Raw genomic sequence first — 24,128 nt, 5'->3', positions numbered from 1 at the left:
GTGTTTGCTGTGGTTAATATCCCAGCAGTCTTCAGGGAAAGCTAGGTGAGAAAAGCCAGAGGTAAAAGGAGGGGTCTGTGTCCTGCTGGGGACCTTGGCTGGCTCTGGGGGAGGATGTAGCCCAGTCACTTCAGGGTCATTTCACCTCACTCTCTTGTGCAGGAAGGGATGTAGGCAGGATTGGAGAGGCAGGCTCTTCTGGGCAGACAGTCTCCTTACCCATTTCCATGAACACCTCGATAGCAAGGATATATCCAGTTCTAGAGCGGTTCCAGAAGATTCGGGACCTCCTTGCATTGTTTTGGAACTGCAAGAAGCCCACTATAGCATGGAGCCTTCGAGTATTTGGCCTCCTAGTACTGTGCAAAGGGATCACTCCATGGGTGCAGTCAGACAACAGGCACCTTCACGGCTTCATCTTTAAGGTCCATTCCTGGGAACATATCAAGTGAAGGTTCTGGCACAGATAATCAACTCTTTTAAATGGTGGTCAGCCCAAGGCCATGTCCATAAAAGGATACCCATATGCCTTCTAGATCTCCTTATCTTCACAACCAATGCCAGCTTCAAGGAATGGGGAGCACATTTGGGAACTCATGCAGCTCAAGACATCTGGAATCTGGAGGAAAGAGCCCACAGTGTAAACTTCCTATAACTAAGAGCAGTCAAGCTGATGCTGCAAAGGTTCCAGTCCAGCCTAGAGGGGAACCACATCCTCAATCAGTCAGACAACATGATTGTAGTTGCATAAGTGAACAATCAGTAGTGAACAAGAAGCCCAGTACTACCTGCTGAAGCGATGGAAATCATGCAGTGGGCATAATAACGGCTATGGTGGGTCAGACTATGATCCATCTAGCCCAGGATCTTGTCTTCCAACTGTGGCCAGTGCCAGGTGCTTCAGAGGGAATGAACAGAACAGGGCAATTAACCAAGTGATCCATCCCCTGTTGTCCATTCGCAGCTTCTGGGCAGAGCATTCTCTCCTCTCCCTCAGGGCAGTTCATGTAAAGAGAGACTGGCTCAGTAGGCATGAGGTGAAAAACTCTTGAGTGGTGTCTGAATAAGGAAGTCAGAGTTAATTGTCCCTTGTTGAGCCTGCCTTCACAAACCTATCTGCAAACCACATGAACTTGAAACTACCAAAAGACTGCACCAGGCAGGTAGACTCCAGGTGCATGGGGACAGATGGCCTACCTTACAGATGGCCTCCTCTTTGCTTTTCCATTATTAGGGAAAGTGGTCCAGAAGATAAAATGAGCTGGTGACAATAATATTGGTATTCCCAGATCGGTCAAGGAGAGCCTGGTGTTCAGACCTGAGAGAGCTGAAATTAGGACTGCCACTACAGCCCCGGTGAGACAGGACATCTTCTCACAAGGTCCTCTTTTTCATCTGTCCCCAGCTGGCTGCACCTAACAGCCTGGCTATTGAAAGAAAAGTGCTAATGTCATTGGGTTTGTCCTCCAAAGTCAGGCCACTTCTTTCTTCTAGAAAGTATACTTCTGTCTGGACCAAGTTCTGTGGCTGGTGCATGGAATGTGAAGCAAATTGTAGTAATTCAGGAATTCCAACTATTTTGTATTGAAGAAGGCTTTAAAGGTCTCCAGTGCGGCCCTATTGCTAGTCAGATGTCTGCCGAGTCTCTGGATTCTCTGACACACAAACCCAGGGTAGCCAGATTCCTTAAGCAGTCCGGTTAGCCAAGCAGGCAGGCAGGCCTCTGTTTCCCTAATGAGACCTGCCACTTGTGATGTGGGCCCTGACCAAAAAAACCCCCTGTGAACTACGGATGTCAGTATTTGTCCATCAAGGCTTTTTTTCTGATAGCCATCACGTCCTCCAGATGAATGTTTGAGTTGGCAGAGCTTTCTATGCAGGAGCCCTACTGCATATTTCATGAAGACAAGGTAGTACTCAGAACTCCGGAATCTTTTCACCCAAAGGTGAACTCTTCCTTCCGTGCCTCCCAAGAAGTGATTCTCCCTCCATTGTGTCCAAGGCCACAGCATCCCACTGAGGAGAGGTGGCACATCTTAAATGTTAGAAGGGCTCTGAAAATTTACCTCAAACATAGAGTCCATGAGGAGATTGGGTGCCTTTTTGTATCCTCCACCTGAAATGTCAAGGACTCAGAGATTCCAAGTCCTCTGGTGCTAGGTGGAGTAGACAATATATTATGGAAGTGTACAAGGCATGAGAGATTACAGTCCAGAAAGGGTCAGGTCACACAGGGCTGGTTCTGCCCCCAGGCTTCATGCAGGCTGAAGTACCCATTGTAATGAATCTGTGGACCTTATTTCTTAAGGAAAGGTAACTTTCATGTAAGCATGGATTAAACTTTCCTATTTTCATAATTCACAGAACAAATATAAAATAGCTTTTTTCGGACATTATCTGGGCTGAGGTTTCCTAAACCTGCTCTAAACATGAATAAAGATTACATTGACTTGTAATTTAAAAAAAATTAAATCCAGTTATTTATTATCTGAATATTTTGTTGACGACATGTGAGCTACATATTACGAAGACTGGGCATTTGCCAGCCATTTGTTTTCAGGCAAGGATTTTTTCGACAGTTACTCTTGGCTACTTGACTCATGTTAAAAATATGAATGTTTTATCCTTTTGAAGAAGTACAATGTTCAAAGTGTACATTCATTTTGCTAAGACATTCCAAACAAGAAAATCTTACAGAAGTATGATGTAAAATGTATGAACTGTTCATAGTACTGTCTCTTCATTTCCACAGGGAGAACACTTCTTGTTCTTCTACTGAGAGAGGAAAATACATATCATAGTTCAGACTTAATGTTGATCCAGTGAATGAATGAATGGGCAAACATTTAACCTTTTGTTAACAATTCTCTTCAATCTCACATCATATATATGGATTATCTAAATTTCCTTAATGAAGCTCTTACATCTTGTTCATCCTGGCTGCTTCTTGTTTGTTTAGCACCAGTAATATGCTTGGTGCTGCACATACGTAATATGAAGATAATCCTTGCCCTGCCTACTTCGCAGATTTAAAGTTATGCTAGAGGAATACAAGACTCTATCCAGAGATTGAGATAACTTAGTTTTTGTGTTTAATTATAAACTTGCTTCTTTTGGGACTTGCAGAAATGGGTTTTTAACAGGGAGAATTGTGGCTTGACGTACTGGGATGGGGATTGCATTCTGTGAGTAGGGGGCAGCATGAGAAAAAAGGCACAGATTGGGGTGGCAGAAAGGAACTAATGAAAAATCAAAACTCATTGTTTGCAAAGCAAAGAGATCAAATGGGAATGTGCTGGGAGGAACAGTCATCAGTGTCTTAGGTTGCTTAGAAGGAGTCAGTGGAGGGATTCTGAGTCAGGGGAAATGGTTTCTGTGTTGTGCCTTGCAGGTGAAGCAATACAGGACAACTGCTTGGGGAGGGCGTGGCAAAAGTAGTTTAAAGCCACCTTCGTGCTGCTTCAGTTCTTGGCATTCTGGAGACCGATGCAGCTACCAGAGGCTTCTCTAATTGGCTGCAACCTTATTTGAAGAAGCCCATGGGCTATGCTATAGCCCAATGTAGTTCAGAGTTTCTATGGCACTCACCCCTACAGAGGCTCCCCTTCCAGTATGCCCTCTACCAAGCACCAGGTGGGGCAGCATAAGTTGACTCTCTGTATTTTCTGTTCTAGAAGAATTCTTCCCTAGCCAGTTGTGGAACCTATATGGTCTCTCTATGCTGCTTGAATGGCATATATGGGCCTGAGCTAGAATTGACCAAGGGTGCTTGAGATGTGGTTCAATCAGGTTATGGGTAAGCCAGGCTCAGGGCCTGCTATAGAAAAGTTATGGATGTGCAAGGTGACCCCGTGAAAAGTGAGTGGTGAAGCAGCCTCACTTGGTGGGGCTCATGGTGGCAACTACCGTTGTGCTCCCCTGGTGGAATCTTTAAATGTGAGTGGTGAAACACAGCTCTCTCCCCCCCTTGGGATAAAGTCCTCTGGAGTGCAAGTGGTCGATTTGCACCTCTTTGGACCAGTTGGGGGAATCTGACTCTATACTTTTCAAGGATGCATGTCATTTTTGTGCCAGTGACTCATTATTGTACTGGGACCCCTTAATTTGTCTATATTTATGCCTTGCAAACATGTCCCTCCGGGTCACCTTATTACCCCAAATGCTCCTTAATGACAGTAGCTTTGTCTTGTTTCCTTTCTGTAACTGAAGAGAAAATTTTAGTTAATATGTTATATCATGTTCATATTCAAAGGCAAACTGTTTAGGAGAATGCATACTTACTTTAATTGTGCATTTGTGTGTTTTATTTAGTAAATTGTATCCTTCACAAAGTTCTTAGCTCTGTGTAAGTCATTGTTTGATTTGTCCCTGTAGGAGCCATATTATGTCCGATGCATTAAGCCCAATGAAAAAAAATCATCACAGCTGTTTGATGAAGAACGTTGCAGGCATCAAGTGGAATACCTTGGACTTCTGGAGAATGTGAGGGTCCGACGGGCAGGATTTGCCTACCGCCAAACATATGAAAAGTTTCTTCACAGGTGAGAAGGGAATTAGTGCATGCTTTTTTTTGAGATGTTTGCCGGCTTTCTAGGCTATTGGTTGAGCTGCACAATCTAATGATCTGCCTTCACTATGATCTGTAAATATAGAATCCTTTAGTCTGGTGATCTTTAGTCATGAATGGTACACATATATTGTTTCTTTTTTGAGCGCACACTAGTGGTTTGGATAAAACACTGTGGGTCACAGAAGGGTGCTGGCTGTCTCAGCCTGATATGGCAGCAGATGCACAGACTTGAGGAGTGCATTCTTTATGGCCTACCATTTTCCACCCTTTATAAACAGCAGGGATGAAAACCCCATGACCCCAATTAGACTGAACCAGTGTTCTGTTACTGTCTTAGTATCGTTAGAATTAATGGACAATGAGGATCCTCCCCACAAAAATTAACTCTAGACACAGAATTAAATAGTGTCTTTTGTTTTCTTTTCTAAATATTGTCTTATATTTTTGGAGAAGTATGGAAAGTTTCCTTTCCTGGGGGAGAAAAACACTTTTCAAATATGGAGTGACATTACATGGGTCAGAAAGGAAACCTTTGGACTCAGTGAATTTATAAATAGAAGGTGGGAGGATAGGAATGAGATGATATGACATGACGCCATGAAAACATGATTTTTGATGCATGCTGCACTCTGTATTTATTAGGTAGAAATGTTGCTTAAGCTAAGGGCTTGTCTTCACTACCGGGGAGATAGACACTGCTGCAATTGATGCAATCGATGGGAGAGAGCTCTCCAAGAAGAGTAAGGTAAGTCAACGGGAGAGCATCCCCCATCGACGCAGTGCAGTGAAGATGAATAAAGTAGCTGGGGTGAATAACGTAGCTGGAGTAGTGTAATTTAGGTCGGCTTACCCTGGTAGTGAAGACAAGCCCTAAGGTTTCTTACCACATATGTAAAGTACTGTGCATATCTAAAATTTCATCATCTTGCTAGAAAGAACGAGGAGTACTTGTGGCACCTTAGAGATGAACAAATTTATTTGAGCATAATAAACCTGAAGCAAATACTCGCCAGCAACCACACACCACACAACAAAAACACTAACCCAGGAACCAATCCTTGCAACAAAGCCTGTTGCCAACTCTGTCCACATATCTATTCAAGGGACGCCATCACAGGATCTAATCACATCAGCCACACTATCAGAGGCTTGTTCACCTGCACATCTACCAATGTGATGTATGCCATCATGTGCCAGCAATGCACCTCTGCCATGTACACTGGCCAAACCGGACAGTCTCTACGCAAAAGAATAAATGGACACAAATCAGATGTCAAGAATTATTACATTCAAAAACCAGTTGGAGAACACTTCAACCTCCCTGGACACTCAACTGCAGATCTAAAAGTCTCAATTATTCAACAAAAAAACTTCAAAAGCAGACTCCACCAAGAAACAGTAGAATTAATCTGCAACTGAACACCATTAAATTAGGCTTGAATAAAAACTGGGAGTGGATGAGTCATTACACTAACTAAAACACACACACACACACAATCTTCCTACTGTATTTTCCACTACATTTATCTGATGAAGTGGGCTTTAGCCCATGAAAGCTTCTGCTCAAATAAATTTTAGTCTCTAAGATGCCACAAGTACTCCTCGTTTCTGCTGATACAGACTAACACGGCTGCCATTCTGAAACATATCATCTTGCTAGTGGATCATTGAATCGGTTTTGGTTTTTCACTCATTTGAGCAAGTGAGAAACTGACCCTGAGTGTGGGAAGAATAAGCAAGTGTTGGAGAGAAAGAATTGGAAGAACTGCTGTTCTTAATGACTGATATGGCTTTGATGGGATTTTTCCAGTAGCTGAAGAGTAACAGAAGAGTATGGTTCAACAAATAGTATTTATTGTACTTCATTTTTGTCATGAACTGTCACTTTTCAGCATCATACAAGTTTAGGGCTTGATTCTGCCCTCAGTCACACATGCACATTATCAGGAATCCATTAAAATCTGCTCTTATGATTGCACAAGAAGCTACTGTTTAGTGGATATATGATAAGCTCTTGTATGTCTGAGAGCAAAACGAAGCTAATAGCTGGAAAATTAGATTCATGTATAGCAATTGGTATGACCTTTTAAACCTTTGTTGCATTGCTTAGCCCTAACACACTCGATATCTCACTTTATTAGCAGAAGTGAGAGAAACAATAATTAACATACTGTATTCTGACCTCCTCACTCTCTTTAGTTAGAACTTATATTCAGGAAAGCTCCCACTGCAGTCACAGTGAGTCTGGTTATTTAAGAACTGAGTAGAGATCCTAGAACCTGGCCAAATATCCCTTTCAGTAAAGTAAGATCAAGCATATTTAGATCCAGCCCACAGTCAATCTGTTTTCACTGGCATCCTTCGGGTAAAATGCATCTTGAAATCAATACATTGTTATTAAATGCTTGTGTGTTGCATTATTGGTTTTAACATCTAAATTGCCAAAAATCTTATGGCTTGGTATTTTGGGGGGACGGTGGTGGCCGGGAAGCTTGGTTTCTTGAGGATATAATCGAACACTTTTCATTGTTGACATTCCCAGTTCTAATGCCTCTTCTAAAGTAACATTAAGTGTGGCATGAAAATAACACTGGAAACCCAACCAGCTGAATTGTTGTGATAGAAATATTGCACTTCATGTTCAACCCCGAGTTTATCAGCAAATATTATGTCTGAATTTCAGGAGACTTTCATTGAGGATTGTAGGTTTTAGAAAGCAACCTTTCTTCTTTCTGTACAGTTTCCTTCTGTAGTTTAAAAATGAAGGGGAGAGAAAAACAAAGGAGTGCAGACGAGGATGTTTAATGTATGGATGACCTTGAAGGCTGTTGAGATCTTTAGGCATGGGGGAGGGGAAGAGCTATTCTGTCAGGCAGCAGATTTATTCTGGGTCCTGCTTCATTATATTTAGCAGTAAAGTTTGGGGATTTTGACTTGGGAGGGGATCGGGGTCATGCTCTTTGCCTCAGAGAAGGAATTAGTGAGCTTGCATTGCACATGCTGCTGGAGAAATGGAAAGCCTGCAGCAGTATTCTGGCAATATTAATACTACCAGTTGTTGTATTAAGAGAAAATGAGCATAAAACTGCCCTGCATTAAATTGATACCTGTAATGTTGTCTAAATGTTGGATCTCTTTTGTTGATGCAGCCTTGTCTCTTCTGGGGATTTTAATTTCTCTCCACCTCTTTCATAAAATGTTCCTCCACCTTGTTGTACAGGTTTTAGATCTGACATTTTATTCCTCTTGTCTGACCCCATCAGGTCTGCTTAATAAAAAGCGGATTTGTTCTGTCACCCTGATTGTCTCTTTCATCTAATGTGAAATGTCTAAGGTGAAAGATTTTTCCATTTCATGTCCCAGTGAATTAATTATAGCAGAAACATTTTTCCACTGGGAATAGAGAGCAGAGATCTGAAACCAAACGAAAGTTTTTTGGTATGTGTGTGTAAAATATTTATGTACTGCATAATATTTGAGAGTGAGAGCTCTGAGCCCTTCCAAATATAAATGCAAAAACTTTTCATCTTGAGACGATGAGGGATATTTTAAAAATATCAGCTTTTACAGCTGATATTTATATGTATATTTATATTTGTATTTATATGCAAAAATACAGCTTTTCCCAGGATCCTGGGAACTACAGGCCAGTCAGCCTCACCTCAGTCCCTGGAAAAATCATGGAGCAGGTCCTCAAAGAATCAATCCTGAAGCACTTACATGAGAGGAAAGTGATCAGGAACAGTCAGCATGGATTCACCAAGGGAAGGTCATGCCTGACTAATCTAATCGCCTTTTATGATGAGATTACTGGTTCTGTGGATGAAGGGAAAGCAGTGGATGTATTGTTTCTTGACTTTAGCAAAGCTTTTGACACGGTCTCCCACAGTATTCTTGTCAGCAAGTTAAGGAAGTATGGGCTGGATGAATGCACTATAAGGTGGGTAGAAAGCTGGCTAGATTGTCGGGCTCAACGGGTAGTGATCAATGGCTCCATGTCTAGTTGGCAGCCGGTGTCAAGTGGAGTGCCCCAGGGGTCAGTCCTGGGGCCGGTTTTGTTCAATATCTTCATAAATGATCTGGAGGATGGTGTGGATTGCACTCTCAGCAAATTTGCAGATGATACTAAACTGGGAGGAGTGGTAGATACGCTGGAGGGGAGGGATAGGATACAGAAGGACCTAGACAAATTGGAGGATTGGGCCAAAAGAAATCTGATGAGGTTCAATAAGGATAAGTGCAGGGTCCTGCACTTAGGATGGAAGAATCCAATGCACCGCTACAGACTAGGGACCAAATGGCTAGGCAGCAGTTCTGCGGAAAAGGACCTAGGGGTGACAGTGGACGAGAAGCTGGATATGAGTCAACAGTGTGCCCTTGTTGCCAAGAAGGCCAATGGCATTTTGGGATGTATAAGTAGGGGCATTGCCAGCAGATCGAGGGACGTGATCGTTCCCCTCTATTCGACACTGGTGAGGCCTCATCTGGAGTACTGTGTCCAGTTTTGGGCCCCACACTACAAGAAGGATGTGGATAAATTGGAGAGAGTCCAGCGAAGGGCAACAAAAATGATTAGGGGTCTAGAGCACATGACTTATGAAGAGAGGCTGAGGGAGCTGGGATTGTTTAGTCTGCAGAAGAGAAGAATGAGGGGGGATTTGATAGCTGCTTTCAACTACCTGAAAGGGGGTTCCAAAGAGGATGGCTCTAGACTGTTCTCAATGGTAGCAGATGACAGAACGAGGAGTAATGGTCTCAAGTTGCAATGGGGGAGGTTTAGATTGGATATTAGGAAAAACTTTTTCACTAAGAGGGTGGTGAAACACTGGAATGCGTTACCTAGGGAGGTGGTAGAATCTCCTTCCTTAGAGGTTTTTAAGGTCAGGCTTGACAAAGCCCTGGCTGGGATGATTTAACTGGGAATTGGTCCTGCTTCGAGCAGGGGGTTGGACTAGATGACCACCTGGGGTCCCTTCCAACCCTGATATTCTATGATTCTATGATTCTATACACTTTAGCATACTCTTAATAAACAATCATGTTGTGCCTTCCATTACCGTCTGTCACTGATATACTGGGGCCTGCTTCGAACCATGTGCTAGAGCAGGTTTTTTGCTGTCAAGTTTGTTCAGAGGTTAATTTTAATAGAACAGTGACAGTATTGTATATATTTTAGTCAGTTTAATACTCTCTTTTTTGTTATAGAATGAACCCCAGCAACTTTATGTTAGACCCTATTTCCTATAAAAAGGTTTTCTAAGGTTGTGACACCAGATTTGTGGTTGTCCATCTAACATTTATTTCTGAATTAGCTTGCCAACTGAAAAAAATCCATGCCTAGAAAATTGGGATTGAATTTTGACTTCTCGGTTCATGGGTTTTTAAATGGGCAAATAGTTAAAACTATGTTGAATGTGTTTCCTTTAGAACATGAATAGAGATAATGTTGTTATGGTGAAATTGCCTATTGCATTATTGATTAGGTCTGTAAATCATATGCAGAAAATTCATCGTTGCTCCCTTGCAAAAGCCTGTTTATCCAATCAGCACTTCTCAAATATAGCATACATTATGGCAGAGCAGAGTCAGATCTGATTATTTTCCCGTTTGATTCATAGTTGTTTAATGCTGAACTGTTTTCTGCTTCTTTGTTTGTGTGTGGGGAGTTTGGAAAAGTGAGTAATTAAATGCCTGATAAAGGAGAATAGTTCTTGCACCCACCTACTTGATGATCAGCTTGTGATGGGATGCAGCCTGAAACTGGGGTACCTCTGAGCCCTCTGGCTTACCAACCTGGGCTCTCTCACACTGTGATGCTGTTGCTAAGCCACAAACCTCTCCAGGTACTGCACTTACACAGACATCCACAGTCAGGGACACACCCAACTGAGTTACATGAATGCTTTTGCCAGCCGCTCATGAACCAACAATCGAGAGGCTCCAGCCAATTCCCTCAGCTCCCCAGCCTAGGACCATAGAGCAGTACCATCTTGCCCTGGTCAGAAGCCTGACCAGTGTAAGTTTTATTACCCAGTCTGCCACTTCTTCAAAAGAAAGAGGATATGCACCAGCTTTTGTTCACTGAGTAGATTCCTCAAGCATTTCAACAAATATGCACTGTTTTAGGTAAAATATAAAATAGATTTATTAACTGCAAAAAGATAGATTTTAAGTGATTATAAGTAATAAGCATACAGATCAAAGTTAGTTACCTAAGAAATAAAAATAAAATTGCAATCTGAGTTCTTTTAACTAGACAGGATTTGAATCAAACAATATCTCACCCTGGTAGATGGTATAGTTCCTGAATAAACAGGCCTCTCCTTTCTAGCCTGGGACCACCTCCCCTGTTCAATCTTTGTTCTCCAGATGTGTTTGTAGGTGTTGAGTTGTGGGGGAAGGGAGAGGCCAAGTGATGATGTCACTTCCCCTCTTTTGTAGTTTCTTTCAGCTTCCTGGAAAGAACCTTTGCTATGATATGAGTCAAGCGTAGAATCATAGAATATCAGGGTTGGAAGGGACCTCAGGAGGTCCGTAAAAACCCTAAGGATGGAGATTCCATCACCTCCCTAGGTAATCCATTCCAGTGCTTCGCCACCCTCCTAGTGAAATAGTTTTTCCTAATATCCAACCTAGGCTTCCCCCACTGTCATCTGCCACCACTGAGAACAGCCTAGCTCCATCCTCTTTGGAATCTCCCTTTATGTAGTTGAAGACTGCTATCAAATACCCCCTCACTCTTCTCTTCTGCAGACTAAATAATCCCAGTTCCCTCAGCCTCTCCTCATAAGTCATGTGCCCCAGCTCCCTGATCATTTTGGTTGCCCTCTTCTGGACGCTCTCCAATTTGTCCACATACTTTCTGATGTGGGGACCCCAAAATTGGATGCAATAGTCCAGATGTGGCCTCACCAGTGCTGAATAGAGGGGAATAATCACTTCCCTCGATCTGCTGGCAGTGCTCCTACTAATGCAGCCCAGTATGCTGTTAGTCTTCTTGGCAACAAGGGCACATTGTTGACTCATATTCAGCTTCTTGTCTGCTGTAATCCCCAGGTCCTTTTCTGCAGAACCGCCTCTTAACCAGTCGGTCTCTAGCCTGTAGCAGTGCAAGGGATTCTTCCATCCTAAGTGCAGGACTCTACACTTGTCCTTGGTGAGCCTCATCAGATTTCTTTTGGCCCAATCCTCCAATTTGTCTAGGTCCCTCTGGACCCTATCCCTACCCTCCAGTGTATCTACCTCTCCCCCGAGCTTAGTGTCATCCACGAACTTGCTGAGGGTGTAATCGATCCCATCATCCAGATAATTAATAAAGATGTTGAACATAACTGTTCTCAAGACCAACCCCTGTGGCACTCTGCTTGATACAGGCTGCCAACAAGACATCAAGCCGATGATCACAACCTGTTGAGCCCAGTGATCTAGCCAGCTTTCTATCCACCTTATAGTCCATTCATACAGCCCATACTTCTTTAACTTGCTGGCAAGAATACTGTGGGAGACCATATCAAAAGCTTTGCTAAAGTCAAGATATATCACGTCCACTGCTTCCCCATATCCACAGAGACAGTTATCTCATCACAGAAGGCAATCAGGTTGGTCAGGCATGACTTGCCCTTGGTGAATCCATGTTGACTGTTCCTGATCACTTTTCTCTCCTCTAAGTGCTTCAGAATTGATTCCTTGAGGACCTGCTCCATGATTTTTCCAGGGACTGAGGTGAGGCTGACTGGCCTGTAGTTCCCAGGATCCTCCTCCTTCCCTTTTTTTAAAGGTGGGCACTACATTAGCCTTTTTCCAGTTGTCCGGGACCTCCCCCGATCGCCACGAGTTTTCAAAGATAATGGCCAATGACTCTGCAATCACATCAGCCAACTCCCTCAGCATCCTTGGATGCATTAGATCTGGATCCATGGACTTATAGAATCATAGAATATCAGGGTTGGAAGGGACCTCAGGAGGTCATCTAGTCCAACGCCCAGCTCAAAGCAGGACTAATCCCAAACTAAATCATCCCAGCCAGGGCTTTGTCAAGCCTGACCTTAAAAATATCTAAGGAAGGAGATTCCACCACCTCCCTAGGTAACGCATTCCAGTGTTTCACCACCCTCTTAGTGAAAAAGTTTTTCCTAATATCCAATCTAAACCTCCCCCATTGCAACTTGAGACCATTACTCCTCGTTCTGTCATCTGCTACCATTGAGAACAGTCTAGAGCCATCCTCTTTGGAACCCCCTTTCAGGTAGTTGAAAGCAGCTATCAAATCCCCCCTCATTCTTCTCTTCTGCAGACTAAACAATCCCAGCTCCCTCAGCCTCTCTTCATAAGTCATGTGCTCTAGACCCCTAATCATTTTTGTTGCCCTTCGCTGGACTCTCTCCAATTTATCCACATCCTTCTTGTAGTGTGGGGCCCAAAACTGGACACAGTACTCCAGATGAGGCCTCACCAATGTTGAATAGAGGGGAACAATCACGTCCTTCGATCTGCTGGCAATGCCCCTACCTATACATCCCAAAATGCCATTGGCCTTCTTGGCAATAGGGGCACACTGTTGACTCATATCCAGCTTCTCGTCCACTGTAATCCCTCGGTCCTTTTCTACAGAACTGCTGCCTAGCCATTCGGTCTCTAGTCTGTAGTGGTGCATGGGATTCTTCTATCTTAAGTGCAGGACTCTGCACTTGTCCTTGTTGAACCTCATCAGATTTCTTTTGGCCCAATCCTCCAATTTGTCTAGGTCCCTCTGTATCCTATCCCTACCCTCAGCGTATCTACCTCTCCTCCCAGTTTAGTGTCATCCACAAACTTGCTGAGAGTGCAATCCACACCATCCTCCAGATCATTTATGAAGATATTGAACAAAACCGGCCCCAGGACCGACCCTTGGGGCACTCCACTTGATACCGGCTGCCAACTAGACATGGAGCCATTGATCACTACCCGTTGAGCCCGACAATCTAGCTGACTTTCTCTCTACCTTATGGTCCATTCATCCAGCCCATACTTCTTTAACTTGCTGGCAAGAATACTGTGGGAGACTGTGTCAAAAGCTTTGCTAAAGTCAAGGAAGAACATGTCCACTGCTTTCCCCTCATCCACAGAGCCAGTTATCTCGTCATAGAAGGCAATTAGATTAGTCAGACCTGACTTGCCCTTGGTGAATCCATGCAGACTGTTCCTGATCACTTTCCTGTCCTCTGTGTGCTTCAGAATTGATTCCTTGAGGACGTGCTCCATGATTTTTCCGGGGACTGAGGTGAGGCTGACTGGCCTGTAGTTCCCAGGATCCTCCTCCTTCCCTTTTTTAAGGATGGGCACTACATTAGCCTTTTTCCAGACGTCCGGGACCTCTCCCGATCGCCATGAGTTTTCAGAGGTAATGGCCGGTGGCTCTGCAATCGCATCCGCCAACTCCTTTAGCACTCTTGGATGCAGCGCATCCCGCCCCATGGACTTGTGCTCCTCCAGCTTTTCTAAATAGTCCTGAACCACTTCTTTCTCCACAGAGGGCTGGTCACCTCCTCCCCATGCTGCGCTGCCCAGTGCAGTAGTCTGGGAGCTGACCTTGTTCGTGAAGACAGAGGCAAAAAAAGCATTGAGTACATTAGCTTTTTCCACATCCTCGGTCACTAGGTTGCCTCTCTCATTCAGTAAGGGGCCCACACTTTCCTTGACTTTCTTCTTGTTGCTAACATACCTGAAGAAACCCTTCTTGTTACTCTTAACATCCCTTGCTAGCTGCACCTCCAGGTGTGATTTGGCCTTCCTGATTTCACTCCTGCATGCCCGAGCAATATTTTTATACTCTTCCCTGGTCATTTGTCCAATCTTCCACTTCTTGTAAGCTTCTTTTTTGTGTTTAAGATCAGCAAGGATTTCACTGTTGAGCTAAGCTGGCCGCCTGCCATATTTACTATTCTTTCTACACATCGGGATGGTTTGTCCCTGTAACCTCAATAGGGATTCTTTAAAATACAGCCAGCTGTCCTGGACTCCTTTCCCCCTCATGTTATTCTGCCAGGGGATCCTACCCATCAGTTCCCTGAGGGAGTCAAAGTCTGCTTTTCTGAAGTCCAGGGTCCGTATTCTGCTGCTCTCCTTTCTTCCCTGTGTCAGGATCCTGAACTCGACCATCTCATGGTCACTGCCTCTAAGGTTCCCATCCACTTTAGCTTCCCCTACTAATTCTTCCCGGTTTGTTAGCAGCAGGTCAAGAAGAGCTCTGCCCCTAGTTGGTTCCTCCAGCACTTGCACCAGGAAATTGTCCCCTACGCTTTCCAAAAACTTCCTGGATTGTCTGTGCACCGCTGTATTGCTCTCCCAGCAGATATCAGGATGATTGAAGTCTCCCATGAGAACCAGGGCCTGCGATCTAGTAACTTCTGTGAGTTGCCGGAAGAAAACCCCGTCCACCTCATCCCCCTAGTCCGGTGGTCTATAGTAGACTCCCACCACGACATCACCCTTGTTGCTCACACTTCTAAACTTAATCCAGAGACACTCAGGTTTTTCTGCAGTTTCATACTTGAGCTCTGAACAGTCATACTGCTCCCTTACATACAGTGCAACTCCCCCACCTTTTCTGCCCTGCCTGTCCTTCCTGAACAGTTGTGCATGTCCAGCTTGTGCATGTCCAGCTTTTCTAAATAGTCCTTAACGTGTTCTTTCACCATTGAAGGCTGCTCACCTCCTCCCCATACTGTGCTGCGCAGTGTAGCAGTCTGGGAGCTGACCTTGTTCGTGAAGACAGAGGCAAAAATAGCATTGAGTACTTCAGCTTTTTCCACATAGTCTGTCAGTAGCTTGCCTCCCACATTCAGTATGGGTCCCACACTTTCCCTGACTGCCTTCTTGTTGCTAACATACCTGTTGAAAGCAGTCTCTATTGTCTACGTGCTATCTCTGAGAAGTCTCCATTGTATACAGTTTCTAGGATAGTTGTTGTGAGTGTGGACTCCCTTTATTAGACCAACATCAGCTACTCCATTGTTGTACCTGAAAGGCTGGTTATGGGTGTTCCCAATCTTACACCATATTTCAGTAACAAACACACAGCAGGACTTCATAACTTCCCATACAATGATAGCACATACAATCCAATAGGATATTAATGTTCAACAGATCAAGCCTTTTAAAATGATACCTCACAAGGGGCATACTTTGTTCCAAACATATCATAATTATATCACCATGGTAAATATAGAGGTGCCAGGGTACTGCTTTGGAGTGCAGAGTGCCACACAACTGCTTGCCACTTTCTAGCATAATGAAACTAATCTGGGAGTGGTACAGAAATGGTGGGCAGGAGATGAGTGCAGGATTTTAAAAAGGTCCAGTTTTTCTGAATAAACATTAAGTACATAGCTCAATTTCAGTTGACTTCTGCAAAGAAATAAGTTTAAATAAAGGTTTTGTTCTTAGCAAATGTTTAAAAACTGTTGAAATGGAAAGTCTAGAAATAACTTGAGTTGAGTAGCGCATCTGCTTATCCTGCAAGGATCTATGGATGGGCTCTGCCATGTTGCATCTGTTCTTATTGGGGTGACTGTGGTAGTTCTTACTGGTATTCCACAAATCATCCATCCTCAGCTCTGCTTCTCGCATTCCTTTTTGTACTTCTCATGGAATCCCATCGCATCCACAGAATATCTTAAGTTCCTACAGCCATCAGCGAACTGAAATCTTAATCTAAAAGATAAACTCTAAAATGTGTTTATGGGTTGGCTTGGGAGCACAGATGGGAAGTTGATGATGGATTTAATTTTTTTGTGTTAATCCAGGTACAAGATGGTCTCAGAATTTACTTGGCCAAACCATGACCTCTCTTCAGACAAAGAAGCTGTGAAGAAATTGATTGAGTGCTGTGGGTTTCAGCATGATGTAGCCTATGGGAAGACCAAGATTTTCATACGGACTCCACGGACGCTCTTCACCTTGGAGGATCTGCATGCCAAGATGCTTGTTAGAATTGTCCTCTTCCTACAGAAGGTAAAGTTAGCTTTAGTGCACTGATAAACCTCATTTTAGTGTTCATAAAATACCATCTCTCCTTACCAAGCCTTCTCAAGGTAATCTCACAAAGGTGATGAGTCTGCACAAAGCTTTAACAGAATTGCAGTTTATTTGATTTTTGAAAAGCTGTATTCAGCTCTTTCTATACTTTTCTACATAAAATGATGAACTAGAGTCCAATGAGACCTGATATGTTATAATGTGTGCTCTGTTGAACCTATAAACATGCTGTATATCCTTGCAAAATGTAAGATCTCCAACAAAAGTAGGTCTTTTTGAGACCGAGAGAATATTTATGAGTAAATTAACACACTTTGCCCAGAGGTTCACATAGAACATGTGGTTTGACTCGGGGGCCTGTGTGTTTATCCTTAGGGTAAATAGTTTTGACATTCTGTTACTACTAAGTCGAAGCAGAATGGCTCTGGATATATCAGGGCGCTACACTGACTTGGTCTAACCAAGGAGGAACAGCCAGAGATATGATACTCTTGCTTATGGAAGATGTTCCTCTAAGCAATAGAAATTTGTAATCTTTTTACTTAAGACTTACCTGTCTACTGAATTCTTTTCAGGAGTTTTTGGGACAGTTTCTGTTGGAGCAATCTGGCTTTGTAACATAGGCAATGTGAATTACGAAAAAGAGCTCCAGTGCTTTATGGAAGATCTGGGTTTCAGTCACATTCCTGGTTTCCTGCATCCCAGATGAGCATGTGCTGGCATGTATATGGTATTCTCCCATGGCTAGCAGGGCCATTCCGTTTTAGTGGGGAAAAAATTTCTTCCTGCTTGAAAGTTCCATGTCTCTATCTCAATGTCTTGTTAATCTGAAAAATCAGGGACTGATAAAATTATTTGAGCTTCCCTGCATTGTGTTGTTTAGTTCCTAGCTGGCCTTTATTATTTTGGGAGAGCCTGTCCAGGTGCCACCTGTTTATTTTATACCACTGAGTTCTATGTAAGTGAAGCATCCTCTGTCTTCTGCAACTGTAGAGAAGCTAAAGGAAAGAATTTCTTGAAATTTCTTATGCTAATCTAAAAGAGTTGTTAAGAAGTTTGCCTAAAAGGCAAGATTTTGAAAGAAGTAGGTCTTGAAAGTGAGACATCCCCATGGTTGGAGCTGGGGAGATATAAACAGGGCCTTTGATCCTTACTTGTCTAATTGAGGATAGTAGCCGCTGACATTTGGGTGTTAGAAGTTACAATAGAGGTGTGTAAAGCCCCATGGAATGGTACGCATTTATTAGAAAGACTGCAAAAGCTTTGTAAACCATGTAGATGGATCACACCATTTTTATTAAATGGCCCAATGAATTGAAAATTGTATTTCTCTATTGATATCTTATATAGGTTTGCAAGACAGTCAGACTAAATTAAACCTTTTAGGTTCATGACACTTCTTTGAATGAATAACCTCTAACATTCTTGCAAATCCAAGGCCACTATGTCCAGTTACTGTTTCTCCTTATCATTGGAGGTTGAGCAATTTGGGTTTCCCTGTAGTTAACAAATTACTGGGAGAACACATTATTGACAAATGTTGATGTATAAATTTCCATTTCTGATTAAATGGCTGAAGGAAATGGGAGGTGAGCTGGATCAGAGGTCTGGATCAGAGGTCCCCAAACTGTGGGGCATGCCTGGGCCAGCCCACATGGTGGGGTGAGAAGGGAGTGCCACTCAGCCCCTCTGCCTGGCTCTGTCTCCAGCATCGGCCCCGTCTCTGTTCCAGGCCCTGCCCCTGGCTGTGGCTCTGTTCCTGGGCTGGGGGCGGAGGCAGAGCTGCAGCAGGCTGCGGGCCTGGCTGCTGGCCCCGGCCCCCGCTGCAACCCAGCTGTGGCCCTGCCCCTGCCCCTCCTCCCGGTCCCATCCCCAGCCTTGGCTGCAGTTTTGTTCTTGGCCTGGCGCCAAGGTTGGGGGCGGGGCTGGGAAGGGAGCTGAACAGGGCCCAGCTGCCAGCCCCCACTGCAGCCTGGCTGTGGCTCCGGCTCTGGCCCCAGACCCACCCCCAGCTGCAGTTCCAGCCTCGGCCCCCTCACCCATGTCCACATCACATAAGAACGGCCATACTGGGTCAGACCAAAGGTTCATCTAGCCCAGTATCCTGTCTTCCGACAGTGGCCAATGTCAGGTGCCCCAGAGGGAATGAACAGAACAGGGAATCATCAAGTGATCCATCCCCCTGTCACCCATTCCCAGCTTCTGGAAAACAGAGGCTAGGGACACTATCCCTGCCCCTTGATGGACCTATCCTCCACGAAGTTGTCTAATTCTTTTTTTAATCCTCTTAGCCTTCACTCCCATCTTGGGGGTGGGGCACAGACAGGGGTAAGTGGGGGTGAGACGCTGAAAAGTTTGGGGACTGCTGGTCTGGATTTAAAGATTACAGGTATTGAAAGGTAATAAAAATCCTTACGCAGGTGTGTCAATTAAAGCCTGTTAAAAAGAATGGGCCAAAACGCATGGGAGTGAACCTGGAGGGTTGTTGGGTGTGGGTGAGAGAAATATAGAAATATAGTTTTTTCCCTGTGGGTGGGGGGGGAGGTATCATTAGGGAGCCTCCCTGATACAGACCCTGGCTGACCCCAGCACATCTGCCCCTGTCCCCATAGATTCATAGGACTGGAAGGGACCATGTGTCCCTGCACCCCCACTCAGTTACCCCTCTGCCAGTCCCCATGTGGTCCTGTACCTCCATTCAGCCCCCATCCCAGTCTGTCCCCCGCACTAGCCTTTCTGAAGCTAGCAGCCCCGTGTGCCCCACTCTACCTGTTTCTCCCCCCTCTTCATCCCCATGCCTCCTTGATCACTTGATGATTATCTGTTCTGTTCATTCCCTCTAAAGCATCTGGCGTTGGCCAGTGTTGGAAGACAGGATATTGGGCTAGATGGACCATTGGTCTGACCTAGTATGGCCGCTCTGATGTTCCTCTCCTGGCCACATAGGCAGGGCGCTGTGAGTAATGCAGCCTCCTCTTCCTTCCTTCCTCTGTAGCTCACTGCTATGGATGGTGAGCTGGCTGCCCTCTCTTCTGGTGCCATAGCAGCCCCTCGTGGGTTAAAGACATAACTGCAGCACCTCTCCGGTGGAATATATTTTCTGTGGAGAAAATAAATCTGCAGGGATATGAATTCTGCACGTGCTCAATGGCACAAAATTCCCCCCAGGAGTAGCATATGAACCTCCTGAGAGTAGCCTGGTATGAGGGGGACTCTGTAGTAGGCTGTGTACAGAAAAGCAACATAGCCTTGAGCATGGGATTGGAGTCCGGATGTCCTGATTTCTAATCCTTTCTGCTGCTGATTTACTGAGGTGTGATGAGCAAGTCACTTAATATCTCTATCTCCTCATCTATAAAATGGGGCTAATACTTGTTTGTGTACCTGCATAGGGCTTTTTATTATATACAGCACTTTAAGAATGAAAAGTGCTGTATGAGCAGACGGTATTGTCATTATAGTCTCTTCAAATCATTAGCATGTACAATGCATGCTGTTCATTAATTCTCCTTTAATAAAATATAATAAATGAGTAATCCCTGGAAAACCTCTGTATTCATCTGGGTTTGTGAAAGGGGAAAGCAGTGGACATGTAATTCCTTGACTTTAGCAAAGCTTTTGATACGGTCTCCCACAGTATTCTTGCCAGCAAGTTAAAGAAGTATGGGTTGGATGAATGGACTACAAGGTGGATAGAAAGCTGTCTAGATTGTCGGGCTCAACGGGTAGTGATCAATGGCTCCATGTCTAGTTGGCAGCCGGTGTCAAGTGGAGTGCCCCAGGAGTCGGTCCTGGGGCCGGTTTTGTTCAATATCTTCATAAATGATCTGGAGGATGGTGTGGATTGCACTCTCAGCAAATTTGCGGATGATACTAAACTAGGAGGAGTGGTAGATACGCTGGAGGGCAGGGATAGGATACAGAGGGACCTAGACAAATTGTAGGATTGGGCCAAAAGAAATCTGATGAGGTTCAATAAGGATAAGTGCAGGGTCCTGCACTTAGGACGGAAGAACCCAATGCACCGCTACAGACTAGGGACCGAATGGCTAGGCAGCAGTTCTGCAGAAAAGGACCTAGGGGTGACAGTGGACGAGAAGCTGGATATGAGTCAACAGTGTGCCCTTGTTGCCAAGAAGGCCAATGGCATTTTGGGATGTATAAGTAGGGGCATAGCGAGCAGATCGAGGGACGTGATCGTTCCCCTCTATTCGACACTGGTGAGGCCTCATCTGGAGTACTGTGTCCAGTTTTGGGCCCACACTACAAGAAGGATGTGGATAAATTGGAGAGAGTCCAGCGAAGGGCAACAAAAATGATTAGGGGTCTGGAACACATGACTTATGAGGAGAGGCTGAGGGCACTGGGATTGTTTAGTCTGCAGAAGAGAAGAATGAGGGGGGATTTGATAGCTGCTTTCAACTACCTGAGAGGTGGTTCCAGAGAGGATGGTTCTAGACAATTCTCAGTGGTAGAAGAGGACAGGACAAGGAGTAATGGTCTCAAGTTGCAATGGGGGAGGTTTAGGTTGGATATTAGGAAAAACTTTTTCACTAGGAGGGTGGTGAAACACTGGAATGCGTTACCTAGGGAGGTGGTAGAATCTCCTTCCTTAGAAGTTTTTAAGGTCAGGCTTGACAAAGCCCTGGTTGGGATGATTTAATTGGGGATTGGTCCTACTTTGAGCAGGGGGTTGGACTAGATGGCCTCCTGAGGTCCCTTCCAGCCCTGATATTCTATGATTCTATGATTCTAAGGATGTGGAAAAATTGGAAAGAGTCCAGCGGAGGGCAACAAAAATGATTAGGGGGCTGGAGCACATGATTTATGAGGAGTAGCTGAGGGAACTGGGATTATTTAGTCTGCAGAAGAGAAGAATGAGGGGGGATTTGACAGTTGCTTTCAGCTACCTGAAAGGGGGTTCCAAAGAGCATGGATCTAGACTATTCTCAGTGGTAGCAGATGACAGAATGAGGAGTAATGGTCTCAAGTTGTAGTGGGGGAGGTTTAGGTTGGATATTAGGAAAAACTTTCACTAGGAGGGTGGTGAAGCACTGGAATGCGTTACCTAGGGAGGTGGTGGTATCTCTTTCCTTCGAGGTTTTGAAGGTCAGGCTTGACAAAGCCCTGGCTGGGATGATTTAGTTGGGGATTGGTCCTGCTTTGAGAAGGGCGTTGGACAAGATGACCTCCTGAGATCCCTTCCAACCCTGATATTCTATGAAATTACCTCTCCATCTGAGTGAGATTTAAGAGGTTAGGTAGAGTGGCATGCGTCAATGGAGGCCTTTTTAAAATGGATACAAGTAGTACATTCACAGTCTCCCCTTTCCATTTTTTGTTTCCTGGGTGCATGCTATCCAAACCTTCTTCCTCTTTCAGTGTCTCTGCCAGCTCCATGCTATGGCCAGTAAGTATGCCAGTATTTCAAATTGCCAGGATGATCTTAGTTTTCTGGGCTAACTTCTTTAATTATACATGTCAAAAGCTGTGCCATAGCCCTCACCTATATTCCACAACACTCAGGTGGAGGCACTGTGTGTTGTTTCTAGAATACCCATTTATTTTCTTGATTAATATGAGGACTCGGAGTGTATGTCTACAGTGCAGCTAAGTGTCTGCGGCTGGCCCATGTGAGCTAACTTGGGCTTGTGGGGCTCAGGCTGTGGGTTTGTAAAACTGCAGTGCAGACGTCTGGGCTCAGGGACCCCATGATGGGGATCTACACTGCAGTTTTATGGCCCTGCGGCCCAATCTCCACAAGACCAGCCAGCCTGAGGTGTTCAACTGCAGTGTAGACATACCCATAATGTCAGTTTCTGGCAGACTTCTGTGGCCAAATGCCAACCTGATGCCAAATCTCCTCCTTTTTCAGCTGGGTTTGGGACTGGCTGTGTATTAAGATATAAAACGACATCCATTATAAACACCCTAGTACAGTAATGTTTTTACCTCTGGAGCATGCTCCTGAAACAGACAGGACTAAGAGTGGGGTATTTTTTCTTAGTTTACTCCACAACCCCATGAAAAAATTGCGGTGTGTAATTTTAATTTGCCTGATAAGTTACAAACATTTACCTGAGATCTGGGGAAAATACAAGCTTCTTTTAATTACCAGAGTACTCTACAAGCTGTCAGGTTATCCTTAAAAGTCGTAAAAGGAATCAGTGTAGTTGTGTGTGATCCAAGTTCCATGTCTGTAACTCATATCCCTTGCTGATTCACCCCTCTTTTACTTGTTGTTCAAATTGCCTCCGGAAGAGAGGAGATTTTTTGCTTGCAGAGTGCTAAGGAGAAGCTGTTTTAGAATCCTGCTTCTTACAGCTAACGGCAAGAAATGCTAATGAATCAATAATGTCTACTGTCAACGCAATCAGTAAAAGAACAGATGTTGTCTTGAAGTTTATTATAAGTAAAATTATATATAGTATTAGTATAACAAAATACTTTGTACAACGTGAAATCTGTCTAGAAAGTCCTTGTTTCATATAACATGTTTCCTTTCTGTTTCCCCTTATTTTGGTCTTCAACCTCATCCTCTTATGTTTACAGTTCAAACAGCTGTCCTCTTCATGTGCCAGTCCTGTATTCACCAGCAGATGGGGCACTTGCAGGTTGGCAGAGGAGAAGGAGGAATAATCAGCATAACAAACAGACTTAAAGATGCACTGAAGTCTCATTGACAGCTCGGAAAAATAATGAGGCAGTTGTGCTTCTATGTCACAATTCTTGTATTTCTCCTCCAGCTTTTCATTGGAAAGGATACTTTCATGAAAACTTGCTTCTTGCTGCATATTCCTTACCTGAAATCATAATCTCTATTTTTGACTCATTAGGGAAAGAGTAACCAGCAAGAGCCAGTGAACACAAACTGATTGTGTTTTCATTGGGTGAGGGAGGAAACAAAGTTGAAGGGGAGCATATAGGAACTAAATTGTTTCTAAATAGAATTTTGTTATTTAAACAACCTCTTTTATTATACAAGACACTTTCAAAAGTTTGAATTATGTAAGTAAAAATGTTCCACCTTTATTCAAATTATTCAATTATTCAAATTACACAAGAGCAAAACTCAAACTGAAGATAGAAACTTTAACCTTGCCATTATTATAGGCAGTTGTGAATAACCGAAAAAGCCAAAGTTGATTTTAAATGAGCCAAACAATTAGTCTGGAAATTTTAATGTGCACACTCATGCACTTGTAGTAAAACTTTTAATTCTGGTTTTAAGGCTACCGCAAGTTGTGGTCTGTTTGTGATGCTTTATCTTTTTAAAAGGAAGGGGAATATTTGCAAAAACAAATCCCACATTGCAACTCATATTTTTGCTTCCTGTTTCCTTTAAATGTACATCATAGTCTCTTATCATTTATGCTAAATGGTGTTATGGTACAATAAACAGGATGCGCAACAGGATGGTTGTCATTAGGAGAGAAACCTCTGAAGTGCATGACTTCTCACTTAACATAACAATACTAATTTTTGCATTTAATAAATGATTAAGAATGTGCTAGTTATGAATTCACTTAAATTGGATAAT

The 24,128-nt window shown here is 43.9% G+C and overlaps 1 protein-coding gene across 2 annotated transcripts in view; it reads left to right on the top strand.

Moving 5' to 3' along the window:
* MYO1D (myosin ID) overlaps nt 1-24,128 on the top strand; it is a 339,856-nt gene that overhangs the window by 151,830 nt on the left and 163,898 nt on the right. For both annotated transcript variants that reach the window (XM_074940974.1, XM_074940975.1), the window contains exons 15-16: nt 4,375-4,541; nt 16,357-16,564. In XM_074940974.1, the coding sequence (XP_074797075.1) occupies nt 4,375-4,541; nt 16,357-16,564 (375 nt within the window). The remainder of the gene's footprint in view (nt 1-4,374; nt 4,542-16,356; nt 16,565-24,128) is intronic.

The sequence above is a fragment of the Natator depressus genome, chromosome 27 (assembly GCF_965152275.1).
Source record: "Natator depressus isolate rNatDep1 chromosome 27, rNatDep2.hap1, whole genome shotgun sequence".
Lineage (NCBI taxonomy): Eukaryota > Metazoa > Chordata > Testudines > Cheloniidae > Natator > Natator depressus.
The sequence above is the reverse complement of the archived record's forward strand: the minus strand, read 5'-3'. Positions and strand labels throughout refer to the sequence as shown.